This window comes from Citrus sinensis, chromosome 1, assembly GCF_022201045.2.
Source record: "Citrus sinensis cultivar Valencia sweet orange chromosome 1, DVS_A1.0, whole genome shotgun sequence".
Taxonomy (NCBI): domain Eukaryota; kingdom Viridiplantae; phylum Streptophyta; class Magnoliopsida; order Sapindales; family Rutaceae; genus Citrus; species Citrus sinensis.
Genome location: NC_068556.1, coordinates 2,864,283 through 2,886,112, shown reverse-complemented (window position 1 = coordinate 2,886,112; position 21,830 = coordinate 2,864,283). Strand labels below are relative to the sequence as shown.

Below are 21,830 nucleotides of genomic sequence, written 5' to 3'. Positions count from 1 at the left end.
GCCCAAACCTCAGGGGAGGTTTTTAAAAATTACCCTTATCCTAATTTCTCCATTGTTGCAATGGCTTACTCCAATTTTGTATTTATTCGCCAACAAAATTCTCAAAACATTTTATCATGGAACGCTATTTAAAAAATACTTAACTTGTAATGAAAATACTTGTATTTGAATCATACTAAATTACAAATTTTATCACAACAATAAATTCGTTAGTTTTAGGCATGGAAGAAAGTTCAATGATTCGTTGGGAATTGTGAATACTACATATGTATGTATATGTGTTGGCAATTTGGTCTAATTTTGTTTTTATTCTAACGAAATCGTTAATACTTCTTTTCTAATTGATGATGGTGCTTAAACATGCTTTTGTAAATCTCCAAAAGCATCTGCAAATATTTTTGTTGGTAATCTTGAATTTGAAGGGACAGTTGTGGGATAGAGGGGGTCTTTGTTCTAGTTATAGTATAGAAATGATAGATATTTTAAATTTTTTAATCTTAAATTATGTGTTATTAATTGAGTGGTTGGTAATTTTTTATAAGTTTTAAATGAATTAATTGTATTATTTTACCAACCAACTTGTGAATGTCACATCATTTGAAATAATTTTTTATGATAAAAAATTTAGAATGTGGAGTACCGCTCTTTCATTTATGGAAAAATTATTAGATTTCTCCATAAATATAAATAAGAAATATTTATACCCAAACTTAAATGAGGTGTGACATTTATTTTCTTCATATTTTAAAATGTTACACTTAAATTTCTTACATAACTATTTAAGTTCTTTTACGATAAAAAGGTCCATACTACCCCCAGTCAATTTAAGTTATTTTAATAACTACAACTATATAATAGGTAATGGACTCAATATGTTAAAATAAATTATGGACTTTTGAAACACAGATATTTCATTTTGAAACAATATTGTCAAATAAAAAAAATATGAAAACAAAATTGTCAAATTAACATAACTTTTGAAACATAGAATAAATAAAAACGTAAATAATGAAAATAAAAATAAAAAATTACATAAATTAGGTAATTAACTCAACTTATTAAAGACAATATTGTCATAATACATACATAACATTTAATTTTCATAGATATTTATGATTTGTAAAATAACTTAATTTGATTAAGAGTAGTATGAACGATTTTATTGTAAAAGAACTTAAATTGTTAGTGCAAGGGGGTTAACTCTTTTTTTTTAAAAAAAATAAAATTGAGAGTGATCAGTATCGCAATCCACTTAAATTTAGTTGTAAGTGTATCAAACTTATATTTGAAGGAGAATCTATATCTAATAATAAAAAGATATTAAAAACAGGTTTAATGAGTATTTTATTAGGTTCTACTAATCTCACCCTTATTATTATTATTATTATTTAATTAAGAAGCTTTTTCGTTAATTTAATTAAGCATTTTTTTAATATTAACATATAACATTACAACCATTAATAAATTAAATAGTCCAAGCATAAATCCATAATCAAAGTCCATATTCAATTTCAAAAATTTCAAAGAAAACACTCCTACAACACACGGGTATTTTGAAGAGTTACATTTGCAATTTTGAGAAGAAAATAAGGTGTCCTCCACCGTTCAACATCAGAGTGATTTATAATTTACTCAAGCACTTAACGGTAGCATTTGTGATAAAAATTATAAGTGTGGTAACTTTTTTTTTATATATAAAACCTAGATTTATAGTTATTTCTAAAAACAAAATCTGTAATTAAGGATTGGATTAAGGATAGCAATGTAAAATTCGCTTAATATATTCACTTATTCAACTTCAACCGCCGGTCAGTACAGTAATCACATAACAAACAGCAAGAAAGTCCTGAAAAGAAACGACCCATAATATAAATCATAATAATAATAATAATCACTTGCTTCATTCCATTTTGTTTCTTTATTTGCTCTTCTTCTTTGCCACTGAGAAATAAGAAAATGCTGAGGCTGTGGAAATGGTATCAGAATTGTTTGGCCGTACATCCAGTGAAGACACAAGTGGTTAGCTCTGGTTTGATTTGGGGTTTTGGCGATGTAGCTGCTCAGTCAATCACTCACCTTACTGCCCAGAATCGTCTTCACAATCAGGTAATTAATTTCTTTCTTGATAGTTGTTACCCTTTTCAAGAAATCAAAATTCTTATTACTTTTGAGAAGCTTTCATTTTACATTACTTAAGAAACTGCTGTTATATAATTTCTTGCATTGAACCCTTTTGAATCAAAGGCATGATTGGTTGTATCAAGCGTTGAATTGTTAATTAGGTTGACGGGTGTGATCCTAATTCGTAAACGCATTTGAAAAGAGCAAGAAGGGTTTTTGCTGTATCTCTATTTTGTTAGATAACAATCTTTGATCTTTCTATTTATGTGGGTTGATAGGTATGGCCTATTAGTGTGGATTTTATATTCCATATAGCGCTACTTTTGGTTCAATCTTTCTTTATAATTCTTTAGTATCTCTAGTATAGTTTGCAGAATCTGTTTTGACACTGCAATTTGTCGAAAGTGTCAATGCCGTGACATTTTTATCTGGAATGGTGGTTCTAGGTTACAGACTAGAAGTGGATTGGCTAATTATTTGAATATAATTCTAGGAATTTTTTTGCAAGAGTATTATGTGATATCTTCAATTTATGTGTTGTTCATGCTTTGCAAATACTTTCTTTAGGCTTCATTTCTTGAACATGATAGTTTTCATGTCTCATGATGATGCATGTGTCTTTACTACATATATTTTTAGGATGTTGTAAGTGATTCACTGTTAATTAGTTTATGGTCTTTGATAGAATGAAAAATCCACTGAGGATACAGGGAATGGAAACAATGAACTAAAGCTCAACTGGAACCGAGTGGCTAAAACAAGCTTTTTTGGGTTTGCGTTTGTTGGACCTGTTGGGCACTTCTGGTAAGTGATTCTTACATTAGTTAGTTAACTGCTTACGTCTTATGAACAATTTGATAACTTTCTCTACCTAATAAATTGGGGAAATAGTTTGGATTGTTGTGTTGGGAGAGAGATGGCGAGTTAATTTTGCAATTTTTCCCCAATCATGTAAACTGTGGTACTCTTTTGGGTGGATGTGCCTGATTTAATTATGGAGTTCATGAATGGTTATGTTCTGAAATTTCTAGTTTGTTCAATAAGTTGCTGCATTGTCGTTTCACTGAGAGTTGTTCATATGACCAAATTTTCTGGCCTTTGGAGTGTTTATTCTTAACATCATTGTGTGGACATCTGAGTGTCAAAGAAATAGAGGGAGGGAGAAAGAGAATTTCATGCATTTTGTTCATCAAATAGTATATGTCTCTCTCTCATTAATAATTTAGTTCTTACTAATCTTTTACAGGTATGAAGGTTTGGACCGATTTATAAGGAATAGATTTCTAATGCAACCAAATTCTCCTCGTTTTGTTGCTACTAAAGTTGCCATTGATGGGGGTCTCTTTGGACCTTTGGATTTGCTAGTCTTTTTCTCTTACATGGGTTTTGCTGCTGGAAAGAGCTTTCCTCAAGTTAAGGAAGATGTGAAAAGGGATTTCTTACCAGCTTTGATACTGGAAGGAGGTCTATGGCCGCTTCTTCAAGTTGCAAATTTTCGGTTTGTGCCAGTGCCATATCAGCTCCTCTATGTTAATATCTTTTGCTTGTTGGACAGTTGTTTTTTGTCATGGATTGAGCAACAAGAGGATGCCCCTTGGAAGCAATGGATTAAATCTTTTCTACCTTCAAAGGAAAAGAAAGGCCACGACGGATGAGGGCCACTCCTCATATATTGCTCTCTCATTAATAAGTTTTGCTTTTTGACTGTGCCCATAGTGCTTATGGTATTTTAGTTGGGAATATATACAGATGAAAAATATACCTGAGTAGGATGGTATTGACCTTAACAGAGATTTGGGTCTTAGATTTCTTGGCAGGAAAACAAATTACTGTTATATAGCCATTGGCTAAGTTCAGATGTGAACTTGGAGCTGCATGTTGCAGTTTTGACAATCTGTTACAAATTTCTTTACAACGACATAACTTTGATGCTACTGAGGTTTTAGCAACAGATTCTTGATTTTTCAGATGTTTGTTACTGCTGCGGCTGCTGCTGTTGTATTATGGATGCTGATTTTGTGCACAGAGAAAAAGGTTGTCCAATAATTCTATCAGTAGACAGAGCTTTTCGCTGAAATGTTTCATATGAATGGAGTTAGGTTCCTGCACCTGGCTGTTTATGTTTGTTACAACACAAGAAATTGAATAATTTTATAAACGGAAAAATTCTAGATTTTCTAAAGTACACGAGTAAGTTGATTTTGGACATCCGATAAATGATTGACATTTGATATTGAGTTCAAGTTGGAACTCAAATGTTCGTATTCCTAAATAATTGATTCTCAATAGATATGTTTTAACACAATCGTTTAGTGTGAACCCGTGTAAAAAATATTATTACAAATTATGCTTATTAGTGATTTTATAGAACTTAGGGGACCTAGATATTGTTAACCAATAGTAAAATGGTTGAAGCCGCCGGAGCCTATGGCCCACAGCCGACCCAATCAAGTTGCTTATTGGGCTGAGTTGATGAAAGGACGATATTACCCTTACTTTCTACTCAAGATCACGGAAATAGATTAGAAGAATAAGAAGTTAAAAAATAAAAACTACGAAAATATAGGATGAGTTTTAATATTCAAGCATTAGTTTTTTTTTTTTTTTAGGGAAACAAGAACTTCATTAAAACAATAACTGAGAAACCAACGAAGGAGGTGGAATAAGCCTCCACTCTCCCAGACCTGACAAAAAACCTCCCACCCTAGTAACAGAATGAGCGGCAGAGTTCGCAGATCTCCTAACAAAAGAGAAAGTAACATCTCCTAAGGATTGAGCTAATGCTCTACAATCATCAATAAGAAGACCAAAACCATTAGGACTAAAACTATCCATAGTTAAAGCAGTGAAAACTTGTAAACTATCCATTTCAATAATAACATGAAGGAAGGGTAACCCCTTGAGCCAGCTGAGTATCTCTCGCACGCCAATGGCTTCAGCCTCCCGAGCACCAAAACTGCTAATAAGCCAATTACTCCTTGCAGTAACAAATTCACCCTCAGAATTTTGAATTACAGCCCCATACATAATCGTGCCACTAGACAAGAAGGTTGTTGCATCAACATTACATTTAAACCACCACACACAAGGCCTTTGCCAACACACCGCACCATGAGAAGATGAAACAGAATTGTTATCAAACACCTGTAGCTTCCTCACAGATTTCCATTGAAAAAGAACCTGGCCAGCTAAATTAAGGACACTAGATAGCCTCCCTTTTCTATTCTTCCAAACCTTAGCATTTTTATTCTCCCAAAGACTCCAACAAGTCATGGCAGCAAGGTCACAATCATCACTACTATAGCGGGAAAAGATACCCTCCAACCAATCCATAAAATTCTCACAGCCCCCCACATATCCAATTGGAGACAAAAGCCAGCATGATTTAGCAAATGAGCAATTCACAAGACAATGGGCAACAATTTCATCATATGCGTTACAAATGGGACAGACAGATGGTACCTCAACTTGACAACGCCGTAAATTATCCGCAGTGGGCAAGACATTAACCACCGCACACCAAATAAAATGCTTAACTTTAGCAGGGACTTTAAGTTTCCAAACTTTTTGCCAAACATTGCTAGAAGGAGGCTCAGATAGATAAGCTAAAATCTTGTAACAACTACGAACAGTAAATAAACCTCTAGAATTAGCAGACCAGTACCAGGCATCATCATCTCTTCTGCTGCTCAAAGGAATTTGGGTAATAAGAGCTTGATCTCTATCATTAAAAATATCAACCAGCATGTCCAAATCCCAGTTGCGTTGCCCTGGTGTCATGAGGTTGTTTACTGGAGCATCGACTATAACATCAGGCAAGGGAGTAGTAACATAACCATGATCTAGATCTGGAAGCCAAAGAGAGCCCCCAATCGTGGTCTGATGTCCATTACCGATTTGAATGCGGCTACCTTGGATAATCACTGTATGTGCTGCCATAATAGACCACCAAGCATAGTTAGGATTGCTTCCCACAGTAGTTTTACCAAAAGAGGACAGCGGGTGGTATCTAGCTTTAAGAATGTGCGCCACCAAACTATCGGGATTAGATAGAAGCCTCCAGCCTTGCTTTCCAAGCATCACAATGTTATAATAGTGTAGCTGCTTAAAGCCAATACCACCATAAACTTTAGGTTTACATAATTTCTCCCACCGCATCCAATTTATACCTCTGCTACCATTTCAATTATTACCCCACCAAAATGAATTCATCATGCGCTCCAACTCTCGACAAAGCTACAAAGGAAAAAGATATAAGTTCATTGCATAGTTAGGCATTGCCTGTGCAACTGTTTTCAATAAAATTTCTTTCCCCGCTCTAAATAATAGCTTCTGATTCCAGCCTTGTAGACGTCGCCAAACCTTGTCACAGATGAAGCGGAAAAGCCTCATTCTTGTTTTAACCAATAGAAGATGGCAGGCCAAGGTAAGAGCCATGATTGCTTGTAACTGCTACCTCCAGAATATCGCACACTTACTGAGTCGAGGCAACACTACCATTTGCACTAAAAGAGATCGATGATTTATTATAATTCACCACTTGACCCGAGGCTACCCCATAGATAGCCAATAACTGTTTTATTATCCGAGCCTCTTGTACATTTGCCTTAAAAAAAAAAAACAGTCATCCGCAAAAAAGAGATGATTCATTATCGGAGCTCCCCTAACCACCCGAACTCCATGAACCAAACCTGCCCTTTCGTGTTTTCGAAGTAATGAACTCAAACCTTCAGCACAAATGATGAACAAATATAGAGACAAAGGATCTCCCTGCCTCAAACCCCTACTAGGGACAACATGACTCACTTCCTCATTGCCTCAGAGAACCTTATAAGTAACAGTAGACACACACAAAAGGATTAACTCAACCCATCTCTCAGCAAATCCCAACTTCAACATCATAGTCCTTAAGAAACTCCACTCAATCATATCATATGCCTTGGACATGTCAATTTTTAAAGCTGCAATCCCTGTCTTCCCTTGCCTCTTCTGCTTTAAATAATGCATAATCTCTGCCAAGATTAGGATGTTATCAGTAATAGCTCTCCCAGGTACAAAAGCACTTTGATTTTCAGAAATAATCGAGTTAAGAACACCCTTAATGCGATTAGCTAACATCTTAGCCACAATCTTGTAAAGAATATTAGACAAAGCTATTGGTCGTAAATCTGTTAAATACTCGGGCTAAGAGTTTTTTGGAATCAAGCTATAGCAGTAACATTTAATCCAACAAAAAACTCACATGTATCAATGAAGCTCAAGCACGCAGCAGTCACGTCACCTCCAACAATGTGCCAAAACTTCTGAAAGAATGCAGGGTTCATTCCATCCAGCCCTGGGGATTTATCGGGGTGCATACTAAAGAGCGCATCTCGAACATCAGTAGCCGTGAATGGCTCCAGCAACTCCTGGTTTTGTTCAGCCGTGATCTTAGTAGCAACACAGGCCAAGATATCCTCACTAGCATTTCCTTCTGAGTGGTACAAATTTGAGAAATACTCCACAAGTAATGAATTTACCTCAGCCGAATTAGTGCACCACTGACCGGAGTTGTTCCGTAGTCGCCTAATCATATTCTTTCGTTCCTCGTAAAAGCAATGGAATGAAAATACCGAGAGTTCATGTCCCCTTCCTTCAACCATAGTGACTTTGACCTTTGTTTCCAAAACACCTCATGGTTGTGCAACAATTCATTGTACCGCTTCCTTGTTTCCACAAATTCAGCCAAACTCGTTTGATCTCGACACCCCCGAAGAGACCCCATTTTTTGCTTACAAGGTGCCAGCCACTTAATAAAATCACAAGCAAGATGACTACCCCAACGCATAAGCTCAGACCCACAAAAAGAAAGTTTGGATTGAATTGAAAGCCAAGCAGTTAACTCCCAACTCTTTGTAACAACCTCCACACAATCCTGCTCACGAAGCCAAACTTTCTCAAATCTGAACCGCTTAAGCCTAGGATAATGAGTTTGCGGGAATGGGTCCAAAAAAATTGGCAGGTGATCTGAACACATAGCCTCCAAGCTCAACACTCTAGCTTTCGGGAAAAGGGAAATCCAAGCGCTGGAAGCCAAAGCTCTGTCCAAACGCTCCTCCACCCAGTCAACCGTGCCCCGAGACCTCTCCCATGTGTATTGATAGCCGTCCATGCTTAAATCGACCAATCCAGAGTCTGAAACAGCCGCCTAAAACCCATTAAGCTTCTAATTCGGATGCTCACTCCTGCCATGCATTAGTTAAAACTCAAAACAAGAAAAAGAAAGCAGAAGAAAAGAACACCCCCCATAACACCTGCTTCAACAATTCTTTTCTTTTTTTCTTTTTTTCTTTTTTCTCTTCTCTCTTCTCTCTTCTCTCTTCTCTTCTTTGTAGTTTATAATATTGAGAAAATATAAAATGTTGAAGCTGAGGAAATGTCATCATAATTGTATGGACGTACATCCTGTGAAGACACAAATGATAAGCTCGGGTTTGCTTTGGGGTCTTTGTGATGTAGATGCTCCGTCAATCACTCATTTTGCTGCCCAGAATCATCTTGAAAATCAGGTAAAATAATTCATTTTGCTGCCCAGAATCATCTTGAAAATCAGGTAAAATAATTTCTTTCTTGATAGTTGATACCCTTTTCAAGAAATCAAGATTCTTCAGAACCTTTAAAACTGCTTGAAGTAAGTTGTGGTCATGTGATGTGATCACCAGTGTAAATATGATAGTACGTTTTAAAGAAATGTGCACCGAACCATTTTGGTTTAAATATTTGAAGCATACTGTTATTGGAAATTAAGTACATGCCCTCTCAAATGGGCGGGAATTTGAACCTTAGAACATTTGTATCACCCAAACGGTGCTACCGCTGACCGGTTGAGCCAACCGGCGGCCACAGTTGAACTCTTTTGAATTGGAGAAATGATTAATGGTATGAACTTTGGAAATATTAATATGGTTGACTGATGTGATGATAATTCGTAAATGCTTTTGAAAGAACAGCAACGGCGTTTACAATATCTTGATTTGTTAAAATATCAATCTTTGATATTTTAGCATTTCTACTCTAGTCACCGCAATTGGTTATAAATGTCAAAGCAGGGCATTTTATGTGGAATGTTGGTTTTAGAATTCAAATTAGAACTGGAATTTCCAGTTTTAGTTAGGGATGGCAATTGTGACCGCAAATTCGCCTACCAGAACCCACCCACTGTGGATAATTTTGCGGGTTGTGGGTAGATTTGGTATTACAAATTGAAACTCGCACTTGAATGCGGGTGAGTTTGGTGTTAGTCCAATATCCAGTGAACACCCGCATAGATATCTGTTAGACCCATAATGTTTTTTAAATATTTTTAATTTAATTTTAATTGAAAAAATATTTAAATCTAAAAACTATATAAACAAAATAATGCAATTATGCAAAGTGTCAAATAACCAAAGTGTTTTTGTATGGACTATTTTTCTTTAACTTAATGCATGAATTATTTCAATATTATAAATTTTTTTAATTAATATTTAAAAAGTATTATTCTTTGGAAAATATTAATTTTAATCATTATTGTAGGCATCATGTTGGATGGATGCTAATGATGGTGAATGAAATGAAGATCTTCTCTCAGAACTTGTGTTGAATGATAATACGAAATATAATTGTTATGTTTAGATACTAGTTTGTGGTTTTTTTTAATGGATTTGTGTATTTTATACTTAAATTTGAGAATTTGTGTTGGATTGATATTGAAATTTTAATTTTTCATTTACATTGGCTAAATTAAAAATTAAGTATGTTATATGGAATTTGAGGTTATTATTGTATATTTATATATTAAACATTTATAATTTTAAATGTACAAACTCGTAAAAAAATCCGTCAGATACCATTACGGATTTGGTAATTGTCAATACTCGCAGCGGGTGGGTTTTCTTAAAAAAATTAAAACCCACTGCAGGTTGCGGATGAATTTAGTAATTTAAATTTTGTGCGGGTTTGAGTTTGGTAATGACAAACCCGCTGCGGGTGGTGCCCATTGCTATTCCTAACTGGAATAGCTCTTTTTTTTAATACAACATTTAAGGAAACTTTTCTCTAGAGTATTATATGATATCTTTGAATCATAAGTTGTTTATGCTTCATCTTCTTGAACATCATGGTTCTCCTGCTATATGATTTCGCACTTCACTGCTAATTAGCTTATGGTCCTTTGATAGAATGACAAATCCTCTTAAGGACAGGAAGGATGGAAACCAAGAACTAATGATCGAGTGGAAACGAGTGGCTAGGACAAGCTTCGGGTTTCGATTTGTTGGACCAGTTGGGCACTTCTGGTAAGTGATTCTTATATTCGTCCGTTCACTTCTTAGATTTTGTACACAACTTGATAATCTTCTCTAACTAATGAATCCTGAGGAAAGCTTCGGATTCCTCTCCCGAGAGATGGAGAATTATCTCAGTGAAATGAGGCCCCAGTCTAGAAGCTGATGATAGTACAGAGCGTGCCATCCTATATCACTATGGCAATTTTGCCTCAATCATGTAAACTGTGGTACTTTCTTGGGTGCACGTAACTGATTTAGTTATGGGGCTCATGAATGGTTAGATACCAAAATTTCCTGTTGTTAAACTGGTATTTGGTCAATAACATCAAAGTTGCCGGAAGCTTATCTCGTAAGGGCTTGAATGGGCGGCTTCTCACTTGCAGATGAGGCTGCTCTTGTTATTAGCCTCATTAGCTGACTATGTGCTATTCTAAACATTTCAGAAGTTTTGGAGATCAGCTGCGGTGAAGCTCCGGAGCCAAATTAGTTCTATGTTTTATTGTTAGCATCTCTGTGAGTATCAAAGAGAAAGAGGGGACAAAACAGAAGTTCGTGCATACTTTTCGTCAAATACTGTCTCTCTCGTTAGCAGTCCAGTTCTTACTAATGATTTACAGGCATGAAGGTTTGGACCGATTTATAAGGAAAAGACTTCTAATGCAACCGAATTCTCTTCGTTTTGTTGCTGCTACTAAAGTTGGGATTGATGGGCTCCTCTTTGGACCTTTGAATTTGCTAACTTTTTTCCCTTGCACGAGTTTTGCTGCTGAAAAGTTCTTCTCAAGTTATGGAAGATGTAAAAAGTGATTTCTTACCGGCCTTTGTACTGGAAGGAGGTCTATGGCCGCTTGTTCAAGCTGCAAATTTTCAGTACGAACCAGTGCTGTATCAACTCCTCCAACACCTTCTGCCTGTCGGATAGCTGTCTTCTGTCATGGATCGAGCAACAAGAGGATGCTTCTTGGAAGCAATGGATTATATATTTTCTACCTTCAATGGAACAAAAAGGCCATGGGGGATCATGAGAACTACTCGTACACGCATTGCTTTCAGAGTGAATAAACATAATGAGACTACTGAATGAACTATTCTTCACACAGTGAGACTTTATTAGAGCTGCGGTCCTTGTTCAGTTAAATTTCTAGATGAATGCTGCTGATTCATTGGCTTGCAATCTTATTTACAAATTGCTGCTCATATGCATTCTCATCAGTATTCATTATTCAACTGTTATTGAGGGGGAAGATATTGACATTTATATAGATTTGGGTCTTGTATTTGTGCGGCAAGAGTGACGACCTGTTGTTGTATCAGTTCTTCAGCAGCAGGTGATAAAACATTACTCAAATATTTGCTTTTAACCTTAATATCCAGAACTGCCAATTCTCGAAGTTGTAAAATTCTTGGCCGCAAAAGAAAAGTGTCAGCACTTAATACTTTCATTGCCGAACAGTAAATGATGTTTTAGTCTACATTCAGCCAGTGCTGCCATTTTTAAGAAGACAAAACTCAAAAGATCGTGAAGATTACAGCCAACTTGCTCGCTTCTCCATCAAAGACATGCTACATATATTCTGTGAATTTCATTTCATTTATCACGGAATCCAACTTTTCAGATAAACCAGCTCTCCTGTATCCAGCAACCAAAAAATCATAAGTCGCTCTTCTGAGCTTATAAGAACCCTTAATATGATCCAAAAACAAGTCCAGTCTATCATATGCTTCACACCGGAAATAGGAACAGATTACCATCTCAACATCCTCGGCAGATTTGAATGATAACCCCTGTTTCCCCATCCTCCCCACAGAGTATTCCACGCCATCTAGTCTATCCGACAATGCGTACAACCTTATAATCCCACTAAAAAAGTGAAGCAGCACTTCGGGAGATTGATTACACTTCGTTAAAGTTTCAAGTTGCTCCTCCAATTCATCCACTCTCCCAAGTTCACAATAACATTTTACAAGTTTCTGAGCCATATTTTCATTGATCTTCCACCCCCCACCCAGCAAAAATTTCAAGAAACTTTTAACCTGATCTAATTTTCTACGGGCACATAGGCCTTCGAGCACTTTCTCCAATATGGGTATACTGGGAATAATTCCCAATGACATCATTTCTTCATATAATCTATCAACACTGTCGAAATCCCTTGCTTTAAGAGAACCATGAATTAAAGATTCATATGTTTGAACATTCACAGAAAACCCAGCAGCAATGTTGGCTGCATACCATTTGTTCATAGCATCAACATTTCCCAAGCTAGAAAACCCCGATATAAAGGCGTCATAAGTTTTGGAATTAGGTTTATACTCCTCTGAACTCACCATTATCTCAAATAAGCTAAGGGCTGTCACAACATCACCTGAGCACAAGCAAGCACATATAAGGGAATTGAAAACAGCAGAATCTGGCTTAATCCCTTGAGCCTCCATCGAAGTAAACACATGCATAGCAAATGGTACATTCTGAACCTTCCCAGAGAGAGCTATCAAACAGGCGTATTCATCAAGACACGACTCGTTCCCCTTCAGCATTTTATCTAATCTCCATTCTAAAACCTGACAAGACAAAAAAATTGAACAAATATGAGCAGCATAAAATATTACTAGCCCAAAAGTGGACTCAAATCATAAAATTTCGAACACAAGTCAACTTCAGCGAAATAATTTAAGATTTTTATTTCGGTTCAATATGATATTGGCTAAAAAATTTAAACTGAAAGCAAAAATCAAATAAAAATTTCATTATCTTCACTATAATAACAATTAAAAAGGAAAAAGGAAGGCTCAAGGGTTGGGAATACCAATTGAGCTTTTTTAGGAGACGAAGATTGGAGGCTGGTGATGAGGGCATCCCAGGAAAATTGGGAACTATTGAAGGCAAAGATGTCCACTGAATCAAGCGTTGTTTTGATTTGTGAGACTGGAACTTGAAGTAACCGCGAAATCAGGGGATTAGAAGACGATACACTGGTACTGTTAGTGTTAGTGTTACAGAGCAAACGATCAAATCTAAGAGGCATCAGCAGATACCTGCTACTCTTTGCTACAGATAAAACGCGGCATGCTAATGCCATTTTCGTCCTCTCGCCCTTTCAAGCTTCTCTGGGTTTTAAGAACTTCCAAACGTCTTAAACGTCACCGTTCTCCAGATTTTATTAATAAATTAAGTCCTTCTATGGTGTAGCCGGCACAGTAGACACAAAATTCTTTAATTTTTGTCTTTTATGATGTAAAACTTGACAAACAAAATTAAAATTTTTCTGAAATAAAACAACAGACTTATTTTTGTTAATATTATTATTATTTAAAAAGAGTCACCAAAAGAAATCAGTTAATTAAATAATAGAAAAAAAAACTATCTTTACATCATCTCTATTTTGTCGCATGTATATTTAATCACCATAAAATTTTAATATGTTCTTTATATCATTTGTATTTTTAAACTTATATCAATCAACCATCTTGACACTAATAATTTAAATAAAATAACAATTTTACTCCTAAATGAATTAAAAGACCATTTAAAATTTTAAATGGTCTTTTAATTACCATTTAATTAATTGATAAATATTAAAAAGATTGGGTGTATGTGTACCATTTAATTAATTGATAAAATATTATTGATTTTTTTAGTCCTTTTGATCTAAAAACATGTGATACTCATTTCAATTTTTTTCTTTTCCTTTTTTATCAGTCATACAATCACAATTATCAAACAATTTTCATTGTTTAATTAATCATCAAAATAATAATAGTCTAAACTAACTTTGAATAATAAAAAAATTATAAATACAATAATTATTATTTAAAAATTATAATTATAAAAATTAACATTTTTTATTTTCAGATTTATTTGTTTCATTAAATTCAAAAGTATTCTTATAATTATAATTTTTTTTATAAATTTTGAAAAATAAAATGATATTTTAATTCATTAAGGAGTAAAATGATCATTCTATTTAAATTCCTAACATCAAAACAGTTGCTTAATACAAGTTAGAAACAAAAGTAGTGCAAAAAACATATCAAAATTTTAAAATGGTTAGATATGATGCGGGGATAACTTTCTAATAAAAAATCAAGAACTCTTCTCAATTTTACAGCATCTCTAAAAAACTTTTCAAATAAAATTTTATTACTTATTTAAAGAGTCACACTAGCATTTAACACTTCAAAAAACACTCTAATTAAAATTTTTCAAATAAAAAATAACTCTTTCTCTTCAATTTTATAAAATTATTTTTTTCTCTTCAATTTATATTTTATTATTTTTTATTAAAAAAAAGAAATATTTTAACTACTATTTTTAAAAAAAAATTATTTAATTAAAATAATATTAACTTATTTCAAATAGATCCACCACCAGTCCTACAAATATCTTTTAGAAATGTATGCCTACGTTGATGACTTGATGTTTGATGAATATATAAGATTGCATCAACGTTTATCTTTTGAGATACTAAAAAGCTTATATAAGTAAAACAATCTCGATTTTGACTCTATAGCCATCAACTATCAACAGTAGTCACAAGACAAAACAAAATATTCCGAGTTTCCGGTATACAATCATGCCTGCCAAGAGCAAAAATAAGAATTGAAAAGTGAAAAATCCAGAAAGCAACCCTACCCAATACAAATACAACTCACTCACTATTCTTTCAAAGTTTCATATAATGTAAGATACATTCCTAGCTTCACAATTGCAGAATTCCATGCAATGTGGGATCTTATAATGCAAGTTGCAGCCCTTGGCAGTTTTATGAAAACAACCATACCAATGAACCAAAAACCAAAAGCAACTCTCGCTTTCATATGATACACTAACTACTGCTAACCCAAAAAATTTTGGTTTGTCGGCTTTTCTTCTGAAATTTTCTTTCTTCCTCAGAGAAGGGGAATTTCGTTATTTTTTTTTCAAATGGGGGAAATAAATCTCGAATTATACTCATGCTTGGAAGTGAGAAAATAACTCAACACCACAGGGATGCTTAATATATCACACACTGAACTTGGACAAGGCTGATTGGAACACATCTGAGAAGGCCTGAGATGTACTTTGATCATCGGCTTTAATCTTTACTTGTGCTTTGGCTGATGATGTGTTGATTATACACTCTACAAGAAAATTTGATGATTCTTCTGCTTTTTGTGCAAAGAAGAAGAACTTGAAGTTAGGAGAGTGGCCACCAGAAGCAATGCAGTGGATGGAATGGCCTTGCATGTGCCAGAGGAGGGCTTGAGGTGTCGTCAATGCTGCAACTCCTTGAGGGCTTAAAGAAAATTCCTGCAACAGAGCCAAAATGTCACCTATCAGAAATGCGATTAAAATGTTTTTACTGGTAATACGCTATATACAGTACATATGAATGTAATTACGCTGCTCTCCCTCATAAGTTTCGAGGGGGACTCCATTATTAACAGGAACTATCACAGTAATGGGTCCCTACTCCTAATATGAACATAAAGACAAGCATTCCTTCTGCTCACACAGACTAGAGAATGATAAGGATTTTGTGTTTGAAGGGTGTAGTTTACCTACAGCTTCTCACCAAAAGTTCGAAAACAGGGGTAATGGAATTAATTCATGCTTCTTTTAAATGATTACAGCTTTTAATAAGCATTAGTGAGAAATGAACAAACTACAAATCAGAGTCTGTCAAATGGTGTTGTAGGCTAAAAATATACCAAAAAGAAGACTCCTGCTACTACAAAAGCCAATTTCAAAATAAACTAAAAAGAACTAGGAAAAAGAGCTGGGCATAAGTGATAAAAAGGTTCGCCATTTATTAAAATAAAATTAATGTCAAAAAAGGCAAATAAACCTGTGACAAAGATATTGGCAACTGACGCCATTTCTGCTGGAAAGTGCCTGGATCCAGAATAGCTTTGGAATTAAGCTTCAATGAAGGAGGTACCGAAGCAGGTTCAGGTGCAGGAGCTGCTGATAGACCTAGACCAAGAAGATCATCAATGGCTAGACTAGATGAAGGAGCACTGCCTGCTGATGTGGAGCTTATGATTGCCAATTCTGATTGCACGCTTGCAGCTGAACTATCATATAAAGGAGCACTATATCCAGAGACATTAAATGTGGCACCCCTGATTTCTTCCTTCTCTGAGGTACTTAAAAGCAGATCCTTGTCATTTGCCTCAACTCCCTGAGCTGGAACAACATTATCTGCTGATTCAGCTGCAATAGATAAATTTCCCAACTCATCCGAAAACTCAAATGGACCACGATAGTCCTTATCTGTGAACATGTAAGACGGCTGCAATTGCATACCAGTATCAGTAAACAACCCAAATATGGCCACTAGAAAATATACAGTTACTAGAGAATACCCATTTCAAAATGAGAAAATTTTAAGACCAGTATCAAGCCTTCAAATAATCATTGAGCTAATTTAACTCATTAAATCATTAATGGTGGAATCCAATTTTAGACATTGTAGTTACCTTCTGGTACACAACAGATAGACTGTTAAATTCATCAAATATGCGATCTTTGATTTCACTGCTCTGAGTATCAGCAAAGACTGAAACAGCTTGCTTTGGAGGGTTCACAACTCGCTCTGCTACAGATACATTATATTGCAAAAGCCTATGGTAGAATAAGGCCCTATCATGAACATCCTGCAGTCAACTAGTTTAATAGATATTTCTCACACAAGCACCTTCAATTACTTGAATAAGCTAATTTAATGTTTAACAACTTGAGGAAAAGAAAAAGGGGGAAAAAACCCGTAAAAAACCACCTGGTGAAAATCAGCCAGACCAGCAGCCAAAGCAGCTCCCAAGACTTTCTGAGTCTCAGGTGGCCTCTTGAAAAAACACTTCATTACAGCCGTGAGAAGATGTAAACGAACCTGTCCAATTAACATATAAATAATGTATATATTAGCCAATAATGCTGATGTTAAATTCAACTTCCAACAGAGCAGCAAAATTTTAGTCTTATCTTTTTAGTATATTCATACTAAGACAATTCTGATTAAAGATGGAATCTCTTTTTCATTTTTCAGTTATCAAAGAATGCAGGCCTATGGTAGGGAAACTGTTCGCTGTTCAAGCACCCCTACAGAATCATAGAGGAGCAACAAAAAGAGCAAAACTCAGCAGCCTCTGTAGATGCAAGACCAATAACCAATGAAAATTGCCCTTAGCATTAAGTAAATTGGCTTCAAAAGTATACAACACATTCTTGACTACTAAAAACATACAAAACTGAAACATATTGACTTTGTAGGATGAAAGTGAAAATGGATTGAGATGCAAGGAAGGATATGACTAACAAATAGAAAATAGACTAAACCTAAGCATAGGAGCCAATTTAGCCACAAGTACAATAGATTGTCCCCTTTATTTACTGTATGCCTAATTTTTCATTAAAAAGAGAGAAAGTGGGGTGGGTTCAGGGGGAAGCTACAACCTCTTGACAAAGAAATGAAAGCCCCTAAAATAAACTAACCAATTTAAGTCAAAACCAACATTTAAGAAAGGGGTCTTGCATCTTGCATACTGTAATGTTATTACCTCTGCTGAAGGCTCTTCTTCCCAATTTTCGGTTAAACTTTCTAAAATGTAAGGAGCATCTTGCATATCCTGAGAATATTCCCCCAACATCCATATAAGAGCTGCCTTCGCCTTGGGTTCCTGAACATTTTGGCTGCTGATACTCCCAACAACTGCAATGCAATCATGACTCCACTGTGGATATTTTCTAAGTAAATCTTTTACAAGCACCTGCACAGAATGCATGAAACTTGTATCAATATGGTTGATAATAGATAGTACTTAACCATACTATTTATTTATTTTTTTAAACTAGCCATACTATTTAAGCATGTATAAGAAATGGAAAATATGATGTAAAAAAGAAAAGAAAAGAAAAATATGGAACAAAAATAATTATCTACCAGAGCTTCAGCAGTCACATAGTCCTTTTCCATTTCCAGAAACTGAAGAAGCCTATCAACAATAGCATTCACATCATACTGCTGCAGAGCTATTTTTCCAACAGCCCTAATAGACTCTCTTGCAATGGGGATATCGACATTCGCAGCATATTCGCATAATTCCGTTACTGAGATTCGCCCAATCAAATAATGAATTTGCCATTATTGAAGGAAGAATGTCAAGTTTCCATGCCAACTTTTCCCTAAAGAAGCCTAAAAGATTAAACAAATATATGTTTGCTTACCAATTTCATATGTATTGCTCTCATTTGCAACTGCAGTCAACATTTCAAGCTTCAGCTTCTTGACATAAGAAGGTTCATTATACTGGCAATAAAAGTGTTTGTAGTCTGAGGCAAATATAAAGGGTGCACGCATCACCAAAATATGCAGGTGGCTTAAAACTGCATAAGATTGCTCCGGACTTCCAGAACTCACTAAGGTTAGCAAAGGAGCTTTGATGCGTTCGTAAACCTGAAGAGAGTTTGAACAAGTAAAATGCCACTCACATAAATATGATTTGACATAAGATCAATCTAAGATAACAGGGAGCAAACATGATTAACATAAGTGCAAAGCATGATCATGTTAGACTCAAGCTTACTTGTCCTGACATCATGTTCTAAGATAATGACTAGATTAATAAATCACAATTTCAGAGGCTAAATTATGACAGCCTTCCAGATTAACAAGAACGAGTGCCTCATTAACAATGACGAGCAAAGTTAGCTAGGATGAAGAAAGTACGTGCAAACTAAACTAATGTTCAACTAAAATGGCGGATCAAAGGTTGTGTACAAGAATTTGCGATTGTCTGTGTATGTGTGTATAACCAAAATTTGAGGGAAAAGCATAAACAAGCACCTGCTGATGAACATCGGTCATGGATAAGGTCAAATGAAGAAAAACTTTGATGGTGGCTAAAACAACAGCACCATTTGCATGTTGAAGTCTATCTTCAAGGAGATTCATGATGTCAAATATCTCATTGCTGTCTAACGGTACATATTTAGCAACCAACTCAAGCACAAGACATTGAGCCCATTCACTGAATTCCTTAATCCTGCAAAGAAAGAAATGACATAAAACTGAGAAATTGCTTTCACAGAACAACATGTAAGCACTGATAATACTTTTAAAAGCTCTAACAAGATTTTGATGCATTAAAAACCACCACATTATACGTTCCAAAAAGGTCATAATAATGCTTCACAATATTGATTTCCTGCACATCCATCAAGAAGGAAAATCAATTCAAAGTTTAATCAAATTGATTTTACTTAAACATCATGACAATCATATTTGTTAAGAGGATAAATTTCCAGACTTAGGGAAGCCGAACTAGAGCAACTATCTAAAATTCCATAAGTGCTTACAAGTCCTATAATAAATTTTGAAAAGAGCTTTGGGATTAGATAAACATTTTTGGCTTTTAGATAAGCCATACCAAGCATGCACTTCAAGTTTCAAGACGCTAGGGGTGACAAAAAAAACCATTTTGCTACATATAATTAATTCTTGTCCAAGTCTCAAGCATAGAACTAACTTAAAAAGAAAACGACAAAATATTTACCTCATATGACTCTACTACAGTTATTTCTATAACTGAAAAATTATCTCAAAACATAACATTCTGAACTAAACTTATATAGCATACCGATTCAAAAGGTAGTATATAACTGGCTTGCTGATCAAAGCTTCTCTCTCTCTGGAAGCTTCCTCAGAGGTGCTTGCTTCTAAGCTCCAAATCTCTTGTAGGGCAGACAAACAGTTTGCAACAACCTGATGAAATAATAAAATGTGAATCAACTAATAAACATTTCCAGTATCACCTGTTGTGTCCAATTTGGTTTAATTGCAATGCAATCATGCTTTATGAGGTGATGGGAGTAGTATCCAAAAGGTAATAGCATAACAGATCATATGTATGTCAAGTGATATTTGAAGAATTGAATTTTGAATCTGGAACGAATAAATTTATGTTTTTGCAGATGAACTACAATACCAATTACTGTTCAGTTCACATCTCCCTCCACCCTCAACTAAGTTCAGGGCAAACAACCATGGGAATGGATGTTGCAGCTCACACTCAGCCTTATTTTACACGTTGCTTCTTTTAGTTGATGGGAATTGGATTAGTTTAGATTTTATTTTTCATTAACGTGTGCTTAAAGATACTTTATCTTAGTTAACAAATATCACAAACTTAATTCAAGCACTATCTGTTTAAATCCATTAATTCTCATCAGAAATATGCAAATTAGAGATGAAACAATCAACCATAGCATTAAGCCTTCACATAAAGAAATCAAATTGCTCACACCTGAGGATCGGGGTCATTAAGCATCAAATGCTTTAGTGTTGGAGGAAAATCTGCATCAATACAAGTTGGAGCTGATATATGATACAATTTCAAAACCCCAATGACAGCCACTGTCCTCACATAACTATTATTATCCTTCAACCCCAATCCCAAAGGACCCACCAAATACTCCACAAGGTTCGCCACTCGTAGTGAACACAAACTCCTCAATGCAAGCCCCCTGATCATTGGATCCTCGTCCTTGCAATCTCTTTGAAGAAAATTGATCGTCAAAAGCGCAAGATCAGGATTGACTTTTGCGTAATTACCAACATAGAGATAACACATTTTCTTCAGAACAATATCTGAAGTAGCCGAACACATCACCATCTCACCAAATACCGCCGATACGTCAATGCCAATTGTCATATATGAGATCACCTTCTTGAAAAGCTCTCGCTTTGAATCATCAATTCCCGGAGCTCTACTGCCAGCAAGCTGTCGGAGCTGTGATTTCAAATCCGAAACTTCTCCTTTTCTGTAAATCAACGGGTCCAATTAGCGCATGCAGACACAACCAAAACCAAAACGACATATTACAGATACACATTAACATCAGAACGACATGGCTGATATCAAAATCAAAAAATTTAAGTAATAAACACTGATTAATACTAAAATGTACTTCAATTGAGCATGATATTCCCTTATCTATAATTATTTGAAAAAATAAATTCAACTAGATTTAGAGCTGCCCTAGCATTCAACTTGATTAAGGATGTTTTTCTTTGAAGAAAAAAAAATTATTTGGCTATTATTTGAGGTTATGGGAGAAGATAGAGTTACCCGGACGGTTGAGACGGTGACGGAGATCGGTGTGCCTGAGCAGGAGGAGCCATGGCTGATCTGGATTGAAGATTCTGTTGCTAAATTTACGGTATTTTACAGTGAGATCGAACAAGGGTTTTAGAGAGATCAGCCGACGACAAAGAAGCGACCACATGAAAACAAAAAGTATTGGTATTTGTCTGTGAATCTGAGAAAGTTCAGATGAATGATAACGTTACGGTCGGTACCACTTGAAACCACAATGTGGTGCTGAGATGGCTCAACGCGACTGGTCAGTTGGAGAAGGCCGGG

At 35.3% G+C, this 21,830-nt stretch overlaps 4 protein-coding genes across 4 annotated transcripts; 1 reads left to right on the top strand and 3 right to left on the bottom strand.

Moving 5' to 3' along the window:
- Window positions 1–1,811: 1,811 nt before the first annotated feature.
- LOC102615800 (protein sym-1-like) lies at window positions 1,812–4,175 on the top strand. Its single transcript, XM_006476078.4, has 3 exons — window positions 1,812–2,106; window positions 2,807–2,925; window positions 3,368–4,175. The coding sequence occupies exons 1-3, from the start codon at window positions 1,957–1,959 to the stop codon at window positions 3,774–3,776; spliced, it is 678 nt and encodes a 225-aa protein (XP_006476141.1). The 5' UTR covers window positions 1,812–1,956; the 3' UTR covers window positions 3,777–4,175.
- A 3,515-nt stretch (window positions 4,176–7,690) lies between these two features.
- LOC107176741 (uncharacterized) lies at window positions 7,691–8,272 on the bottom strand. Its single transcript, XM_015529635.1, has one exon. The coding sequence runs from the start codon at window positions 8,270–8,272 to the stop codon at window positions 7,691–7,693; it is 582 nt and encodes a 193-aa protein (XP_015385121.1).
- A 3,573-nt stretch (window positions 8,273–11,845) lies between these two features.
- On the bottom strand, window positions 11,846–13,567 carry LOC102616387 (pentatricopeptide repeat-containing protein At3g53700, chloroplastic-like). The gene is made up of 2 exons (XM_006476080.4): window positions 13,235–13,567; window positions 11,846–12,989 (listed from the first exon to the last, which is right to left on the bottom strand). The coding sequence occupies exons 1-2, from the start codon at window positions 13,505–13,507 to the stop codon at window positions 11,991–11,993; spliced, it is 1,272 nt and encodes a 423-aa protein (XP_006476143.1). The 5' UTR covers window positions 13,508–13,567; the 3' UTR covers window positions 11,846–11,990.
- Window positions 13,568–14,901: 1,334 nt separating this feature from the next.
- LOC102616976 (beta-adaptin-like protein A) lies at window positions 14,902–21,734 on the bottom strand. The gene is made up of 11 exons (XM_006476081.3): window positions 21,537–21,734; window positions 20,712–21,228; window positions 20,046–20,170; window positions 19,253–19,451; window positions 18,634–18,862; window positions 18,350–18,516; window positions 17,967–18,176; window positions 17,189–17,299; window positions 16,890–17,066; window positions 16,256–16,702; window positions 14,902–15,717 (listed from the first exon to the last, which is right to left on the bottom strand). The coding sequence occupies exons 1-11, from the start codon at window positions 21,587–21,589 to the stop codon at window positions 15,430–15,432; spliced, it is 2,523 nt and encodes an 840-aa protein (XP_006476144.1). The 5' UTR covers window positions 21,590–21,734; the 3' UTR covers window positions 14,902–15,429.
- Between the last annotated feature and the right edge of the window lie 96 nt (window positions 21,735–21,830).

Excerpts from the sequence above, each read along its gene's own strand:
- LOC102616387 (XM_006476080.4), bottom strand. The coding sequence starts at position 13,507 with ATGGCATTAGCATGCCGCGTTTTATCTGTAGCAAAGAGTAGCAGGTAT. Across the intron at positions 12,990-13,234 it reads CTCCTAAAAAAGCTCAATTG|GTTTTAGAATGGAGATTAGA; the intron begins GTATTCCCAACC and ends TTGTCTTGTCAG.
- LOC107176741 (XM_015529635.1), bottom strand. The coding sequence starts at position 8,272 with ATGGACGGCTATCAATACACATGGGAGAGGTCTCGGGGCACGGTTGAC.
- LOC102615800 (XM_006476078.4), top strand. The coding sequence starts at position 1,957 with ATGCTGAGGCTGTGGAAATGGTATCAGAATTGTTTGGCCGTACATCCA. Across the intron at positions 2,107-2,806 it reads AGAATCGTCTTCACAATCAG|AATGAAAAATCCACTGAGGA; the intron begins GTAATTAATTTC and ends GGTCTTTGATAG. Across the intron at positions 2,926-3,367 it reads GGACCTGTTGGGCACTTCTG|GTATGAAGGTTTGGACCGAT; the intron begins GTAAGTGATTCT and ends AATCTTTTACAG.
- LOC102616976 (XM_006476081.3), bottom strand. The coding sequence starts at position 21,589 with ATGGCTCCTCCTGCTCAGGCACACCGATCTCCGTCACCGTCTCAACCG. Across the intron at positions 17,300-17,966 it reads AAGAAGAGCCTTCAGCAGAG|GTTCGTTTACATCTTCTCAC; the intron begins GTAATAACATTA and ends TTAATTGGACAG. Across the intron at positions 16,703-16,889 it reads TATCTGTTGTGTACCAGAAG|CCGTCTTACATGTTCACAGA; the intron begins GTAACTACAATG and ends ATGCAATTGCAG.